This window comes from Hipposideros armiger, unplaced genomic scaffold (assembly GCF_001890085.2).
Source record: "Hipposideros armiger isolate ML-2016 unplaced genomic scaffold, ASM189008v1 scaffold_584, whole genome shotgun sequence".
NCBI lineage: Eukaryota > Metazoa > Chordata > Mammalia > Chiroptera > Hipposideridae > Hipposideros > Hipposideros armiger.
In genome coordinates, this window is record NW_017731934.1 from 852599 (window position 1) to 869880 (window position 17282).

At 40.2% G+C, this 17282-nt stretch overlaps 1 protein-coding gene across 1 annotated transcript in view; it reads left to right on the top strand.

Moving 5' to 3' along the window:
- The first annotated feature begins 256 nt into the window (after window positions 1-256).
- The window catches only part of PLD1 (phospholipase D1), a 149757-nt gene continuing 132731 nt past the window's right edge, over window positions 257-17282 (top strand). The window contains exon 1 of the mRNA XM_019624322.1: window positions 257-262. Coding sequence (XP_019479867.1) covers window positions 257-262 — 6 coding nt within the window. The remainder of the gene's footprint in view (window positions 263-17282) is intronic.

The following is a 17282-nucleotide window of genomic DNA, read 5'->3' on the forward strand; positions in this document are numbered from 1 at the left end:
CAAGAAGGCAGATGGCTGGATTAGCCCAGCATTGAGTTTTTCCAGATGACACCAGTGGAAGGACAGTGGGATAAGCGAGTAGGGGTTTTCAAGCAAGAGTGAAGTTAGAGTGATGGATCATGTGCTGTCGGCTGGATGAACAGGGGTGTGAGGCCTGGCAGGGACTGAGGGAGTGTTAACAGCTTGTCGGACAAACAGTGGTTGCTGCCTATCAAAGGTGATCTTAGATAAAAGCTGCCTTCACTGCTGTTCCACCATGCAGGTAGGATGGTGATTTCCTGGTTTTAAGAATGAGTGAGTCACAGGGCAGATCTGTGCCATGCCATTTCATCATGAGCCCTACATTTGAGAGGTTTTGCAGGTTTGGTGGGAGTGTATCTAACACCCCCAGTCACTTATGGTCATCCATCCCACTGAAGGAAGAGGCATCTCTGAGGTTCTGGCTGTATTTTTCCTTTTCTAGATTTCCTTCTAGTAAGTAGTTTGGTTAGGCACCAGGCAAGAAGACTAGGGTCCAGATATAAGGTTTGGATGAGATGAGTTTATACAGTATTGTGTGCATCTGAATAGGAACAGAGTAACTTATAGGGAATGGAGAAAGTGGGGAGTGTGAAGTTCAGCGGTCAGAATTTGAATCTCAGACCTTACAACTTACACTCACGACCTTGGTTGGATGTCTTTTTTTTAAAGTTCTTCTTATGACCTTGGTTGGATGTCTTTTTTTTAAAGTTCTTTTTAAAGTTTTTCTTTCTTTCTTCTTATTTATTTATTTTTTAAGATTTATTGGGAAACAGCCATGGCCATTGGTTACACATCGCTTTCACGCTACAATGGCATAGTTGACTCTTTAAGGAGGGGGCAGCTCACAATGGCCTGTGCGGGGATCGAACCAGCAACCTTGGTGTTATCAGCACCACACTGTAACCAACTGAGCTAACCAGTCAACCTGGTTGGATCTCTTAATCATTTTGAATCATTGCTTCTTCAGCTGAAAAGAGGGTTAAAAATAAAGCTGTTTGCCTTACAGGATTAGAAAAATCAAATAAAAGATACATGTGAAAAATGTTTTTCAATCTGGAAAGCATTATGTTCCTGTTGTTCTCTGTTTTTCTCATACTGTTCTAGGTTTTATTCATATTTATTCATTCCTTGTTTGGCTGACAAACATTTACTGAGAACCCGGTAGCCACTAGGAACTAAGAATCTAGAGATGACCCCTCCCGTTGGGGAACTGAGAGTCTTCTAGAGGAGACAGAAGCCAAGTAGAAAGGAATGTTCTTAGTGCACTCACTTAGATGCTGTAGACACACTGAGGAGAGGTACCTAAACCAGCCTGCGAGGTCAGGGGAGGCTTCCTGGAGGAGGTGGTCCCAGAGACAAATCTGAATGAATGATATGAGTTAATCAGGCAAAGAACGAAATTGGAGGAAGTCAAAGCTGAGTGGTGAGAGAGCATGGAGCATGTTTGGGTCAGTCCAGCTGAGCAGGGAAACATAATACCTTCAAAAGCTTATGAAGTCACAGCGAGAGAGAAGTGAGAGGTAGAGGGGAACATACGTGTAATTGAGATGATTGAGAATGTTTTAATGGAAATAGGAAAAGCCACGAGAGCAGGAGAGGTTGATAAGGGAGGTGATTAATGGAGTGTTGAGAGGAAGGTTGGAAACAGACCCAGGTGAGAGACAGGAGAGGTGGGAGGAGGGGCTCTCTTCTGGCGTTTTGGTGGGGAAGGAGGCAGACACACAGGGTAAGGCGAGGAGTAATGAGAGAATTCCTTCCTGAAAGCCCCTCTTCTCATGGTGCAGTAAAATGCATGAGGTCATTTTGTATCCTCAGGGCCTACCATGGTGCTCAGCACACTGTGGTTGCTCGGTAAATACCTGTTGAGTGATTTACCATCATCCCGAGTCGCTTGAAAAAGCCCACAATGCAGCACGACTGGAAAGCAAGCTGGCCTGCCAGTTTGGCTGGTGGTACACACTGCCTCTCTCCAGTTCACTGAAGTTTGGCAGGCTGTCTTTTAGTTTGCCATTTCTTGTTAGCGTTGATGCAATCCAGATTCTTCTGACCCACAGGGATGTCACAGAGTCAGGTATCACTAGGATAGCTCTGTTCCTTAGTAACACTCGTGGGAGCGGCAGTTTCTTGCGCAAGGACCAAACTAATTCTTTCCCAGTGAGTTTGGCAGCTTGTCCACACCTATGGAGCAGAGTTTGTCTGCAGCTGAGACAAAAGTGGTTTATCCTGCTTGTCTGGTTGTCCTCCTTACACATTTTGAATGTGGTTCAAAGCTTCATTATATGGAAAAAATATCTGCTTCTGAAACAGACTTGTGTAAGCATGCAGGGTAGGAAAGAGTTTTGGTCTCTCCTCTGCTTTCTTTGGGTGACTCTGAGCCTCTGTCTTCTCAGTGCATTGAAGGGGGTTGGACCAAATGAATACCGAGATTATCGTGTGTCGTAGATGTTACTGACTAGGTGTTGAATCCTGGTTTCGATAGTCTAAATATTGTATCCTTAGTTCTTGCTCATTGTCTACCACCAAATACATGTGCCATACAGGTTTATTAAATTGGGTTGCATTAGCTTCTGTTTCTTCTCTCTCTCTCTCTCTCTCTCCCCCCACCCCCCACACACACATTCACACACACAGTAAAATAGCGCCCATTGATGATGGTGTCATTCACTTTCTTCATTTAATTAATTTCTTCTCAACAAATGCTAAAGATATGAGATAGATCAGAGTTGATTTCTTTCAGAGATGGCAAGGAGCTTGAAGCGCCTGAAGTGCAGTGGTTAGAAGAATTAGGAGGCTGTATCCAGCCTTAGAGAAGAAAGTGGTCTGTGCTCACATAGTGAAGCTAGTCATGGGGTGGGATTGGAGAGTCTGGACACAAGTTCAGAACATGGTCATTCTTGGTTCCCAAGGAGCTCACAGCTCAGCAAGAGTGAAAGAGATGCAAACAGATAACTTCACTTGAATAAAAAAATGTTGGCTCTGTATGATGAAGACCAAAGGAACGACAAATGCACTGAGTTTTGTACTTTTCACAGTTTGTATGGCATTTAGTAAACATGTCTCTTACCGGGTTTTATTATATTTTTTTACTTCACTTGGCTAGAGTCTCAGTGCCTGATGATGGAGGTACCTTTCCTATTAATGATACTAATAGTAACAGTAATAATAAATATTATTGACTGTGTGCTGCGTTCTTACTGTCAGGTACTGGGTTAAGTTCTTTACATGCAACATTCTACCACCCTATTTAATAAGATTAGCCTCATTTTACAGATGAGAAAACTGAGGCTCAGAGAGGCTTAGAGTAATGTATGTAATGCAAGAGGTTACTAGTTACAAGATCAATAAGAGGCAGAGCCAGGAGTCAGAACTCATGTTCTTAACCCAGGTGCGTACTCAGGGCCTGTACATCGGTTGCAGATAAGCCAAAGGAGTGAGTAAGGATGGACTGGGGCTGAAGATGGGCATCTTATAACAGGATATATCCAGTAGATGAAAAGTTCTCACTAGTATTTTTTTTCTATCCACCAAAGAGTTTTGGGTGCTTACTGTGTACTCATATATCCATGGGGATGACCTAGCTTCCTGTCCCCATGAGGCATGGCCCCAAACTTCTGAGGTACAAGTGCCACCAGAGACTTAGAAACCAAGTGCTGCAAAGCTTAGTGAAGAGAGATGTTACCTCTGCCTTTGGGGGATGGGTGGAGGAGAGGCAGGACAGGTTTAGGAAGAGGGAGTGTGGTAGGTCTCATCAGGCAAAGAAGTGGAGGACGGGGTGTTTAAAGTGACAGGAGAAGATGCATGGGTGGGAGGAAGACCAGAGCCAAATGGACAGCTTAGTGCATAATTATAGATCAAATACTCATGTAACCTCTACTCAGGTCAAGAAACAGACCTGTGCCAGCCACTCCAGAAGCTGGGGCCACGTGCCCTGTCACAGTGCCCACCCAGTGATCCCCACAGTCATCACTGCCCTTGTGTTTCTTCAGAGTTTCATCACGTGAGTGGGCATCCCTAGACATTAGAGTTTAATCTTGCCTATTTTATCATGTTCTGAGTGGATATGTATTTTCAGCCACTTTTAATCTACAGGTTCCCTTGTATCCTTGTCTTGTCCTTACAGGTTTTCTGTTGGAGAACCCAGGTCATGTGTTTCTTTACAATTGTTCTGTTGAACCAAGGTCGTTTGACCTGTAGAGTTGCCCATGGTCTGGGTTTGGCTGATTGCATCCTCAGCAGTCTCGTGGTGCCGTGCAACGTGTCCCTCTGTCCTCTGTATTTCCTGTGAATTGGCAGGTGGATCCAGAGGCCTGGTCAGACTCAGGCCTGATCCCTAGACCAGTTTGACCAGATAGTAGTGAGTGAGTAGAGCCTGAGTAAGAGGTTGGACTATAAAAGCATTTTGAGGCCAGATTAGAAAATGCCTTGAATGCTCGTGAGCTTGGGCTATGGTCTAGTCGTGTGTGTATGTGTGTAGGTGGCAGTGGGCAGGGGAGGCCTGAAGGGGTGTAGGTTTTTGAGCCAAAGAACAGCATTTTCACAGGTATCCTTTCCAGCCACATACCTATTGTACATAGGAGTGACTATTGGTTGTGATGTTCAAAGACTGAACTAATGAGTGTGAAATCTTGAAATAATATGCAGATGGATTGTGGTCACTTTCTATAGGACTATGATATATTTTAAGGTTGATAAGAATTTACTATAAATGCTTTGTAAGTGAAACTGTGTAACAGTGACTGATAAGTTCATAGTATAAATTTTTTTTTGCGTAGCACAAGTATTGCAAGAATAGGTCTAGGGGGAAACATATGAGTCTTAAATCAACATGTGTAAAAGGAACCAATCTAAGTAAAAGGAAGACCTCAAAGAAGGTTGTTTGTTGAAAAAGAGGGAGATTTGTACTTATTTTGCTGAAGGAAATAAAAAAATACAGTTTTTCCAAATGGCTTATTGAAAACTGCTACCACCAGTAGAATTTAAATAGGGCAATGGTCTCACAAGTACTATTTCTTAGAGTCTTGAGGAACTTCTTGGCTTCTTTATTCACCTTGTTTTGCTTTTAAAAAGTAAGGCCAGTTTATAATAATTGCAGTTAAGGTGTACATGGCACTTACTTTGAGCCAGGTATTATTTTTAGCACTTTATATGTTAACTAATTTAATCCTCACAACAATCAAAGAAGGTGGGCATTATCATTCTCTCCATAGATCAGGAAATTGAGGCATAGAGAGGTTAGGTTGCTGTCTAGTTTTACAGTTAGTGAGTGGTAGAATGCAGATAAAAACTCAGTTAGGCATAGGACTCCACTACTCTGCCTCTCAGCTCAAATTCGGGTGGTAGCTGAGGCCAGTGACTTAAGTGTTTCCCTAATAGGGAAGCTATGTATCTGTTCTCAGGCTGAAATACCTGTTCTCCTTCATTTCACTAGGACTTGGGTCTGAGCCTTGGCCCCCCTGTACAACGTAGCCAAATGACCCAGCACGGGAGCCCTCTCCTCTCTTTGAGCCTCAGTTTGCTCACCTCAGCTGTGGACATGACAAAATACCTCCTGTGTAGGGTATTCCAATGGTCAAATGATATCAAGTATAGGAGTCTACATTAAAGAAGTAAAATGCAACGTGCTGCTTATTAATAATATTTATTATTATTTGTACTTCTGTATTTTGAGGAATTTGTGGAAGGAGCTTCATTATATTTTAAATGCTTGGATTCTGAGACTATGGAGAGGGACTTCATAACTTGAAGAGTTAGATTACCAGGTGCTAAGGAGGGGAAATTTTCAGATGAATACATTACGGCTTTCCTGTTTTAAAAGTTTAATTGAAGCAATTATAATAGCCCTTCCAGGAAGACAAAAGCAAATATAACTTCAGTGTTGATGACTGTTTTTCCCTTACCTGAGCGTCACTACCATTAATAGTGAAAAGCCCAACTTTATAGATAGACAGCAGCCGTGGAGCATTAAGGCCCTACTTGGAAAGTTAATTTAGTTGTCTCAAAAGAGGCCATGTTTACTTTCAGTTCCAGTATGGGCCCATTAACCTTCATCTTTTTACTGGATGTTAAACTAATTCCCAAGCATGGCCAAATTTGTGAATGCTGACTGTTGATGGTAAGAACTAAATTTGAATTGGTAAATTTGTTTGGGAAAAGCAACATATATTCATTTATTCAGTTCCATATTTATTGAGCTTCAGGATGTTGTTTCACTATCTATGGCCTTTTTTATTTTATTTTTTATTGTGAAATACACATTTGTAAAAATTAGTTTCAGCTGTACAACACAGTGCAATAGTTACACTTTTTACCCCTCGAAGTGACAACCCCTCCCCCCCAATCCGCTGCCCCACTTCTGTGGCCTTTTTTTTGTTTTTGATGAGAGTTTAGTGGTTATTAGTATGGTTCTCCTGTATTTAATAAATCATTTTTGTCTGGCTGATTTTAAGATTTTTGTCTTTTCCTTATCCTTCAGCAGATGGACTTTAATATGCCTAGGTGTGATTTTCTTTGTATTTACTTGTGCTAGGGATTTACTAAACATCTTCAATCTGTAAATCTATTTCTTTTACCAAATTTAAAAAATATTTTTTGGCCATTATTTCTCCAGACATTTTTTTTCTGCCTCATTTTCTCTGTGGCCTGTCCTCCTGGGACTCAAATCAATGTTGGATCTTTTGATATTATTGCATTGGTCACTGAGACTCTGTTCATTTTTTAGAAATCATTCTTCTCCTTTGTTCTTTAGATAGGCTCATTCCTATTGAACTGTCTTCAAGTTCACTGGCTTTCTGTTATTGCCATTTTGATGTTAAACCCATCTAGTGATTTTTTTTCTGTTGAGATTTTCATTTGTTTATTCATCAAAAACATATTTTCCTATACACTCTTGAACATGTCATAATAGTTGCTTTAAAATACTTGTCAGATAATTTCAGCATCTCAGGATGGGTCTTCATGGATAGCCATTTCTCTTCAGAATGCATCACATTTTTCTGTTTCTTCTCTGTTTAATAATTTTAGGTGACATTGATATATTGTAGAGACCCTGGTTCATTTATATTCCTTTCAAGAAGTTTTTGTTTTCTTTTTGTTTTTGTGGATTATTATTATTTTTTTAAATTTAGGTAGTCAGTTAACTTGGCTGGACTCATACTACAAACTCCATATTTCCTGTGGTAAGCAGCAGCATTACTCTATTGAAATCATTTTGGCACTATCTGAGTTGCCTTAGATTGTACCCCATTAATGCATGACTCAAGGGTCAGCCTATGCAGAATTTGGCATGCCCCCTGTGTGAGACTCCCCTTTCCAGGATTCCCATTTCACTGTTCAACTGCTGTGATTGCCATGAAACCGGCTCTGTGGTTCTTCAGACCAGTAAGATTATGGATTTTCACTGAGTTTTAGTCACCCAACTAGGCAGGGACTAGGTCTGCACTTAGACAAAAACAGTGACATTTCTTTCTTCTAAATATTGATTCCCTTCTACTTTCTGTTTGCTTTTGGTTGTTCTTCAGACAGTTACTTTTTATATTTTATCCAGAATTTATAGTCGTTATCTGTGGGGTGGTTTATCTAATAGGAGCTAAACTCCCATTACTGAAAGCTAGAAGCTGTGATCCTGGGTGTTTTTATGTCAAGTTTATCTTTTCGTAGTTACCACAATTTCATGCAGTTTCTTCCCAGAGCTGCTGGGTATAGTTCTTCTAGCTCTTAAACACATAGCATAGCTCTTTGAGGCTCTAGGTTTTTTGTAGGAGTTGCGCTTCCAGGCCCCTGCCTCCCCTAGTCCTGGGATTATGTCTCCTAACAGTCATGTGGGGACAGAAATGTAATGCCAGGCTCTTTATCCAGGACCAAAACCATTTGGGCCTCCTCAGCTTCAGTTGCAGTATATCCATCTGACTTTGTTTCTTCATTTTGGAAACTGGAAATTTTCCTTCATTATTTAAAAAAAAAATTTCTTTTGGGGGGGAGGGTCTTTACTATGCATGTGGCATTGGAGGGTTATGATCTTTAGCTGGATTTCACAAAGATATACAGCATTGGGTGATTCCTTTTGTCTGTAAGGCTAGTGAAATATATAGTCTAACATACTTATACTTCTCAGCTTTGGAATTTTGGTTCAGTTTTGGGGATTCAGTGGAACATAACCTTCATTATTTTATTTATTGTTTTTTTAAAAGATTTTTATTGGGGAATTGGGGGGATGGGAACAGTGCTGGGGAATTGGGGGAAGGGGAACAGACAAGTTGCTGTCCTTTTGTTCTTCAGTCTAGTTGTGGAGGACGTTGCTTCACTGGCCCAAGTTGGCACCATCATTGCGCTCTTCCCAGGCGAGGCAGATCAGTCACCGGCTTCTGGACGGCCGCTCACTGTGGCTGCTGGCTACACACGCTGGCTCCTGGCTACACACAGTAGCCCATGGTAACCCACTGCCACAGGGGCTGCAGCCTACGCTGTCGCCGGCGACTCATGGCTGCCCAGCTCCAGGTTGAGCTGTTGTTCAGCATCTTAGCTGTAGCGGGAAGTGTCACAGGCCCTCATATGTGGGATCCAAACCGGGGCCCTCTGGCGTCCCAAGCCAGTGCTTAACAATCGTGCCACTCAGCCGGCCCTAACCTTCATTATTTGTTGCTGCTGTCTCTGCTTGTATCCTTCTCTAAGTATTTTCTAAAAATGATTAAAATGTATTCAGCAGCTCTGTGTTTGTAATGGGAAAGGGACACCTATATTATTAGCTTAATCCATTTTGTTTCCATGCATTTTTAGCAGGTTTTCCATAGTGGGCAGCAGCAGACCATCGCCAGAATACAACTCTGGCTGCTAATTCCTGTACTTGGGAGGGGGCTGAGTTCTGGTATGGATATATGGACTTGGGACAGAGGTCTTGTAGCTTTCAGAATAGCTGAGAGCATAGGAGAAACTAACATTATTTCAGCATCTACTATAGCCCAAGCTCTATGTCACTCACTGTATATCATTTAATTCTTATAACTCCCTATTTCAATAGTATTACCTCCATTTTACACATTAGGGAACTGAGACTTAAGAGGCATAAATAATTTATTTCAGTGTCAGGAGAGGCAGAATTCAAGCTGTTTGACTTGAAATCACCAACCTTCCATGATACTCTGCTGCCTCCACAAACATTTTTTGTAATAATATACATGGGTTAAAAAAAAATGAGACTTGGCTATATTTACCTGCAGTCATAGCAAAATCTGAGAGCCCATAAGCACTGGGGAATGTTGGAGGAATTTATACACGTGTTTGCCGGTTTCATTCTTCTCATAAGTGAAATTCATGGATTATCTTGAAAACACTCTCTGTGCTGCCTAAAGTCACACTGATGTAGGTTGTTTGCTCATTCATTTGGAGGAAAGTCAAAAAAGGAATCAGGGTTTAAACAGTTGCAGAGAATTTTAATGATAAACAGAGTCTGTATGAGGGAACATAGCTTCTTCTAACTAAATGGGACTGCCATCCTAAGATGCAAAGATCAGTTTCTTTTTTTGTTTTTTAAAGATTTTTATTGGGGAATTGGGGGGGTGGGAACAGTGCTGGGGAACTGGGGGAACGGGAATAGACAAGCTGCTGTCATTTTGTTCTTCAGTCTAGTTGTGGAGGACATCGTTTCACTGGCCCATGTTGGTATTGTGATCATTGCACTCTTCCCAGCTGGGGCAGATCGGTTCCTGGCCATTGGACAGCCGCTAACACCTGCTGCCAGCCACTCACGCTGGCTGCTGGCCATTCACCGTAGCTCACGGCAGCCCACTATAGCCCCACTGCAGCCTACACCGTCGCCGGCCACTCACGGCAGCCCAGCTGCAGGTCGAGCTATTGTTCACCATCTTAGCTGTAGAGGGCACAGCATCACTGGCCGTCATGTGGGATCCGAACCAGCAGTACTGCTGCTCAGAGCTCACGCTCCCAAGCCAACTCTTAACCAATGAGCCACTTGGCCAGCCTGTAAAGATCAGTTTTAAAAAGTAAAGTAAAATAATAAAAGAAGCAACAATAGTAGAAATAATTATATTAAAACCCTTGAATTAATATCTGTAACTTTGTGATCAACATGTGTTTTTATCAAAAGTAACATTGTGGTCAATAAAAAAATCTTGAATTTTCAGAGCCATTGAAAGAACTATTTTCTTAGTCATTTTAATAGAGATAAAGTCTATTCTGTAAAAAATATTTATTTTGTTCATATATTGCTCACTCATTGAATCACTGTTAGTCTAAGCCTCCCCAAGTGAGAATGTTTATATCAGTTTAGTTAGTATAATTTGTCAACCAGAATAAAGTGTGTTCCTATGAATTCATGTATAGTTAGCTTCTTCTAAAGACTGATCACAATGCATGCATATTCTTTTCTTGGGCATAAAAAATGGTGTATTCATTTAACAGAAGGATGTTATTTTTAGAAGTCTCACCAAAGTTTTCAGCAATATTATTTTACCCTTTTAAAAAAATTACCTTTCTTTTTATAAAGAAGGATTTTTCTCTTTGAGGTTCTTATTGATGTAAGTCAATCCAATGGTTGTACAAGTCTTTCATTCATCACACCTAATAAGTTTATTAACAGACTTTGGAATCAAGAGGGTATCTCCCACGTTTTCTCTCAAACACAAATATTTACAAGTGCGTTGTCATTCGTAGAGGCAGGAACAAATCTTACTTGGTTATTGACTCAGAATCTTCACCTAAGGACCCTTGGCATTTGGGCTAGGTTTTTTACGTCCTGGTTGGAGTTGCTTAGATTGTGCTGTTTTCTCTGACATTTAGTGATGCTGAAAGAGGAGTTTTTCTTATGATAATGTATCTGTTGTAAAGTCTAAAACACAGACAACTGCTTATTAATTTCAGTTTTTAGATGAGGAAACTGAGCTCTAAAGTAACTTTGTCCAGTTAGTCAAGGCAAAAATAGAAGCAAACTAGGTAGGTGACTCCCATCAGGTTGCTGTGTGACTTTGAGCAAGTAACTTAACCTGTCTGTGTCCTCAGTTTCCCTGTCTATATAAATGGGATAAGAACAGTACCCTCTTCATAGGGCTGTTGTAAGGGCGGACTGAGTTAGTACATGCAAAGTGCCTGAATCACTGTCTAGCACATAGTAAGTATTATGTGAGTTTACTTTTTACTATTGCTATGAACTTCAGCACAAAATGGATTTCTGCAGGAGGCAGGATGGTTCAGTTGCTCACGCTGGTTCCAACACTATCTTAGCCCATGTTTCCTGGATATTAGAGTCTGAGCTCAGTTAGGCTTTCCTGGGAGCAGCAAGTGTGAGGGGAGAAGAGAAGAGAGCAATACGTGCAAGGTGGTGTGTTACCTGGCTGTCCGTAGCTTCATAAAAATCAGCCTGTTGTTTGGTACATAGGACACCTTGCAGATTGGCTGTATGGTACCAGTATGCTCAGGAGAGAGGCATGCATTGGCCAGCTTCTTAACACCTCCATTCTTACAGGTTGTGTGACTTGGTTCTCCATGCTCCTCACCCCCGACTCACCCACTAAGCTCCTGAGGAAGCCAGGTTCCAGGCCCTGGTTGGCACTTCCTCTGAAGTCAGAAGCCTCAGGGTGAGCCAGTGCCTCTGTGGGTCTGGCCAGAGGTGGGTGGAGCCTAGGTGCTGGAGCCACGGCAGCTCCTGCTCGGCTGTGTTATAGAGGCTGTCCTTGCCCTCAATCCTTGCCCTCAGCCAGGAGAAAGCCAAGATGGCAGGTGGTATGAGGAGAAGATGTGCAAGTGGCAGTGACAGGTACTTCCATTGAACCAGAGGCCAGGGAGACAGGCAGGCTGGAGCCTTCTAGCGTGGCCTTCTTACTGGGACCAGCCCTACTACTCTCAACTGTGTAGCTTCAGGAAGCTGCTGTGGCTCAGTGTCCTTGATTCCAAGTGAGATTGTCATGACGATTAGAAGTGATACATGTAATGTGCGTTTAGTGACTGCTCCAGAGTAGGCACTCAGTAAATAGCAGATAGTATATTCCTATCCACCCATATTTCAAATAGACATCAATTTCCCTTAACACTTGGATTTGCCATTGGAAATAAAACATCTGCTTGAATTCAGAATTATGACTGAGAAAAACTAGAAGAAGCTGGTTACTGTTGCAAAGAGGGTAATATTTAACTCTGGGACATGTCAAAAGAAATGACTAAGAAAGCTCATGGTAGAGAGCAGAGGCCAACCAAGGAGGTCAAAGGATTTAGGGAAAATCATGAGACTGAGAAATGATTTCATGCTAAAAATTGCTTTATGTTATTGTAGACTTTTGTTTTTAGCTAGGGAAGAGAGAGAAGATGGTTTCCAACTCCTGTTCTGTGGACACAGGAAGTCCAGATTATTTAGCCACATCACCTCCAATCTTGACAACTTGGGGAGAAAAGCAGTGTCAGTCTGAGGCCAAAGGGAGGCTTTGATATGAAACCAGGAAAGAAGGATCAGTAAGTAGGAGTTGCTGGGCTCGGGGCACTTCAAAATCAGATTAGATGTGACGCTCAGAGGGAGGATAGTGTTTGGAAATCAAACTTCAACCTCTTGGAACCATGTAAGTAATAGCAAGTCTATGTATACTGTTTCCATTTTACAGAGCAGAGGCTGAAGTCCTGGAGGCTGTGAGTTGCCCAGGTTACTCTGATAATAAGGATAGAAGAACCTAGGTCATTGGACCTTTCCCCTACACCACTGATATTTTGCTATCTGTCCAAGGCTCATAGTAAGCCCTCCATTGATATTTGTGGAACTGATCTTCTTCTTAAAAAATTCTAAGATCCAAGTAAACATCAAGGTTGATTTTTTCAATGTGTTATTGTTTCAAAATATACAGAGGGTGCCAAAACAATGTATACACGTTTTAAGAAAGGAAAATTGTATTAAAATTGTAATACTCAATATATACCAATAACAAAAGATGAATACAAGTCACGTTTGACTTCCGCAATTACAAGAGGTGCTCAAAGTGGTTATCATCAGTGTCCAGACACTTCTGATTATGGCGAACTACTGCTTGAGCAACACTGACCAAGGTGTCCACTCGTATACATGTTTTTGGCACTCGCGGTATAATCTGGAATGTAAAATATGATAATATAATTTACTTTATTCAAAGTCAGTTAAACTAAAAAAAATATTTATCCAAGGCCTACTGTGTCACTAGAGACAGAGTTTAGAACTTGAATCCACATTTATGATTTTTGCATTTCAGGGAGCATCAAATCAGTTTTGTACAAATCATTACTGTGTAATATGTTTGGGGAGGTTATGTAGTATAGATCCACCAATTAATTTCATCATAATGAAAAATGGGAAAACAAGAAATCCTCATGACTCAGTTTGGTTTTAAATGATCTAATTATAATTCATTTCACATTCATACATTAACATATGATTTTTGATTTAGAAATCCATCGCATTTATTTCTCTTGGTAAGCACAAATAACATATTGAAAAAATATGGAGGAACTTTGCATGTTATTTTAGAAAGGGAAGCAAAAAATATTAATAAATCACAGTTATTTTCCCAGAATGAATGTTGAATTTTTTTTGTTATTATTGTTCCTTTCCTATTGTTTTATTCTAAGAATATGTAAAGTGAGGAGTAAAAGTCTTCTAATGCCCATCCCTCCTGCCACCCACAGTTCCACTCCTGACTCATTAAACAGCTGGACTTTTGAGTCAGATCAACTGGGGTCTGGTCCAGCTCCATCACTTTCCAGCCAAGTAGCGTGTTGCCCATCCTCTCTAAGCTTCTCGTCTGAAAAATGGAGAAAACAGTGGGACCCAAATCCTAAGGTTGTTGTGAGGGTTCAATGAGATCATGCAATTAAATCTTTTTGAATAGTGCCTGGTATATAATGCATACTCAAGCAATATTAACTAATGCTAATATTTATTTTAATATTAAGAGTTATATTTCATAATATTATTATTGTATATTGGCTAAGGCAATATTTATGTATGTACTATCTGGAAAGGAAATGTCTGCTCCCTTTGATGTTCTACTCCACAATCATTTTGAAAATTAAGATCAGAAGAAAACTCTAGATTTCTCTGATTTCACCACTGAGTAACTGGAGGTAATTAAATGTTCCCTACAAAGATTTTTAATTCTGGTATTCAATGCCAGAAAAAAGAAAAAACCTTATTTACTTCCTGAATACAGATGCAAACAGAAATAAAACACAGCTGCTGTTATCGCTCCATGGGCACCATCTCTACTTGGTACCAGAAGACATAATGATCTTGCAGTATAATTTTATAAGGAGGTAGCAAAATCAATTACATTATCTCAAGTGTAAACACTGAAGCCCTTATGCTGTTGCTGGTTAAGATAGGCTGTAACTGTGGCAGCTGCTCACCCACCATTATAGATTATTTTAGATGAAAGAAAACATGGGTCAATTAATGAAGCTTTGACAACATAGGAGTATAGATGGCCTTACAGTTTGATATTCAAACCAGAAATACAGTTGTTGGATGAACAGTCAACACAAAGCAATTAGGGACACAAGTGAAGGCAGTGAAGGACAAATAATTTGCTTCATTTTCCATTATTACATGGTTAAGTCTTCACAAAAGCACGAACAAATCTGCAAACTTGTTTGGTCCACTGAAATTCCATGTGATCTTATAAAATGTTATGGGCTAGAAAAAGAAAAGGCTAAGAAGAAATTTAGGTGGCTGTGGGGATGCATTGTTTCTATAAGTATAATAATGACTGTGGGGGCTATTAGGATTTTTTTCCAAGGTATGGTGATTTACTGAAGTAGAGAACATCTTTTATTGTTATCGAATTTAAACTTCATATAAAAGATTAATTTATAGACGTTCAAGCCCATAACATAAAATCAGTAATTACGAACCTCTATAATCAAGTTCATGAGATTTCAGAGCCAGACAACTTTGCTTTATAAAGTCAACACTGATACAAGTCGAGTGACCTTGGACAAGTTACTTAACTAAATCTTTCAGAATAATTGTCAATACCAGGGAGGATCACTGTGAGTATTAAATAAAATAACTGCTCTAAAATTGTGCTTAGCACATATAGTAAGCACTTGAGGATAAAGAAGAGCATTGTTTGTTTCTTTTCTCACTCTAAGTTTCTCCCATGTGTATATGTTTTTCTCTCTTTCTGAAATGAGATACCTATTTTAGCTTGATCCAGTGACTCTGTACTCTTTATTTCAATTACTTGCAGTGTGTAGATTACTCTGGTTTCTGTGTATCTTAAGTTTAACATTCATTTTTAACATTAACACTCTGTCCAAAGGGAAAGTCAATTGGATTTAACGCTTGTTTTCCTTTGCTATGCTAAGAGAGTTGGCAGAGTTAACCATAAAATGGTTTAATCAATAGGAGATACCTAAAGACTACACATTCACAAGTAGCAATAATATGATGCAACTTCTTTCTTGTTTTTCCTTGTCTCAGTTTCTCTAAAAGTTTTTCATTACCTTGTATTTTAAATAAAGCAAAACCTGGCTCATGGTTGGCATCCAATGAATGTTTGTAGAACTGAGAGGGAAGGAAATAAATATTTTAATTGTGACCAGAGACAACAGCTCCTCAATGGAGCTGAACAGATTTTAATGAAACTATCCAGATTAGAGAACCTTCTGCCACCTGTGTCTTGTATTCATATGAAAACTACTTGGGTTAATTTCTTGGGATAGGAGAAGGGGTACATTAATTACATTGTAAGGGGAGGCTGAACAATTTATAGCATCTTTTATCTACACTTAGGGTTTTAGTGTTAAAGGGACCCTAGAGATGTAAATGCTCAACCTTCTTAATTTTTAGAGGAGGGAACCAAGACCCCAAGAGTTTAAATGATTTCATCCTGTGGTGCCGAGCTCCAAGAGGAATTCATTGCCTGTTTTTTCCATTTGAGTCAGCTCCTTGTCCCAGAGCACTTGTTTTACTAAAACTGCCATCTATTCCAGGGATATGTGTGTGTGTGTGTGTGTGTGTGTGTGTGTGTGTGTGTGTGTGTGTGTGTGCGTGTATAATTATAGTTGACATTCAGTATTATTCAGCCTCAGCTTCAGGTGTACAGCGCAGTGGTCAGGCATCTACACCGTCCATGAAGTGGTCTCCCTCATAAGACAAGTGTCCATCTGATACCCTACAAAATCTTTACAACATTATTGATTATATTCCCCAAACTGTCTTTCATATCCCCATGCACTCTTGTGGTTAAAGAGCACCTGTAGGAGGGAACCGGCTAAGTGTCCTCCACTCAGCACATCTATTCCCAGGAAGGCCAAGACTTTGGAGGGGCCAGGGCTGAATGGGGCCTATGTAGCTAGTTTCCCTCACCCACCTCAGGAGTTCCTTAATCATAACGACCAGCCTTTTTATCTTTACATTTTCACTTATTGCATCTCACAGTGAGTGACTAGTGGATGCTCGGTCAATGTTTGTGAGTTGCAGTAGTAAATGAACACATGTGGAGGAGTTACTAGTGTGGAAGCCCTCCTGTTTTAGGGCCTGGTTGTAATGGAGAGGTTATTTCAGGCAATACGGATTTTTCATCTAACTCTGATGACCGTGCTCAGGGCTTAAATCTCAGTATTTTAAATGAAAAATAAAATCTATATAAACTCTTCTTCCCTGGGTACTGGTGTGCAACGACTTGTGTTATTAAATGTCGGAATGAAATAGAACCAGTTTCCTTTAAAAAGGAGAGAAGTATAATTTTAGCACCTCTGGTATCTTTCGGAATAGGTATATTAATCAATTACCTTTCAAGACACGTACATCATTATAACTCCTGTAAAGTCATGGCCAAAAGCTGATATCTCAAAAAGATAGTGTACACCTTGCTTAGAATGTCATCTACAGAGTAAATGTAGAAAGGTTATGCTATCATAAAAAGATTTTTAAATCTGCATATTGAAATTATTGTATAAAATGACCTAAATCTTCTTTAGAAAATACTTGAAGTTGCTTATTTTATATATTTTATCTTTCCATGTATTTATTAGAGTTAAGAATCAGTTCCTTTTCTCTGAGTAACCATTTACAAACCAATCTCCCTTGAGTGTCTCCTCACTTATCCAAGTTAATAAAATTGGATGAGAGATATGTTAACATTTATTCAATGAGTGGTTTCTTTTTCTTGCTTGTTTATGATGAAGTACCTCACTCCCATTTAATTGACAAGCGAGGAACCCTTTAAATGTTAAACAGTAAAAGGGCCGGCCTAGTGGCTCAGTTGGTTAAGAGCTCACTCAAGAGTATGAGCTCT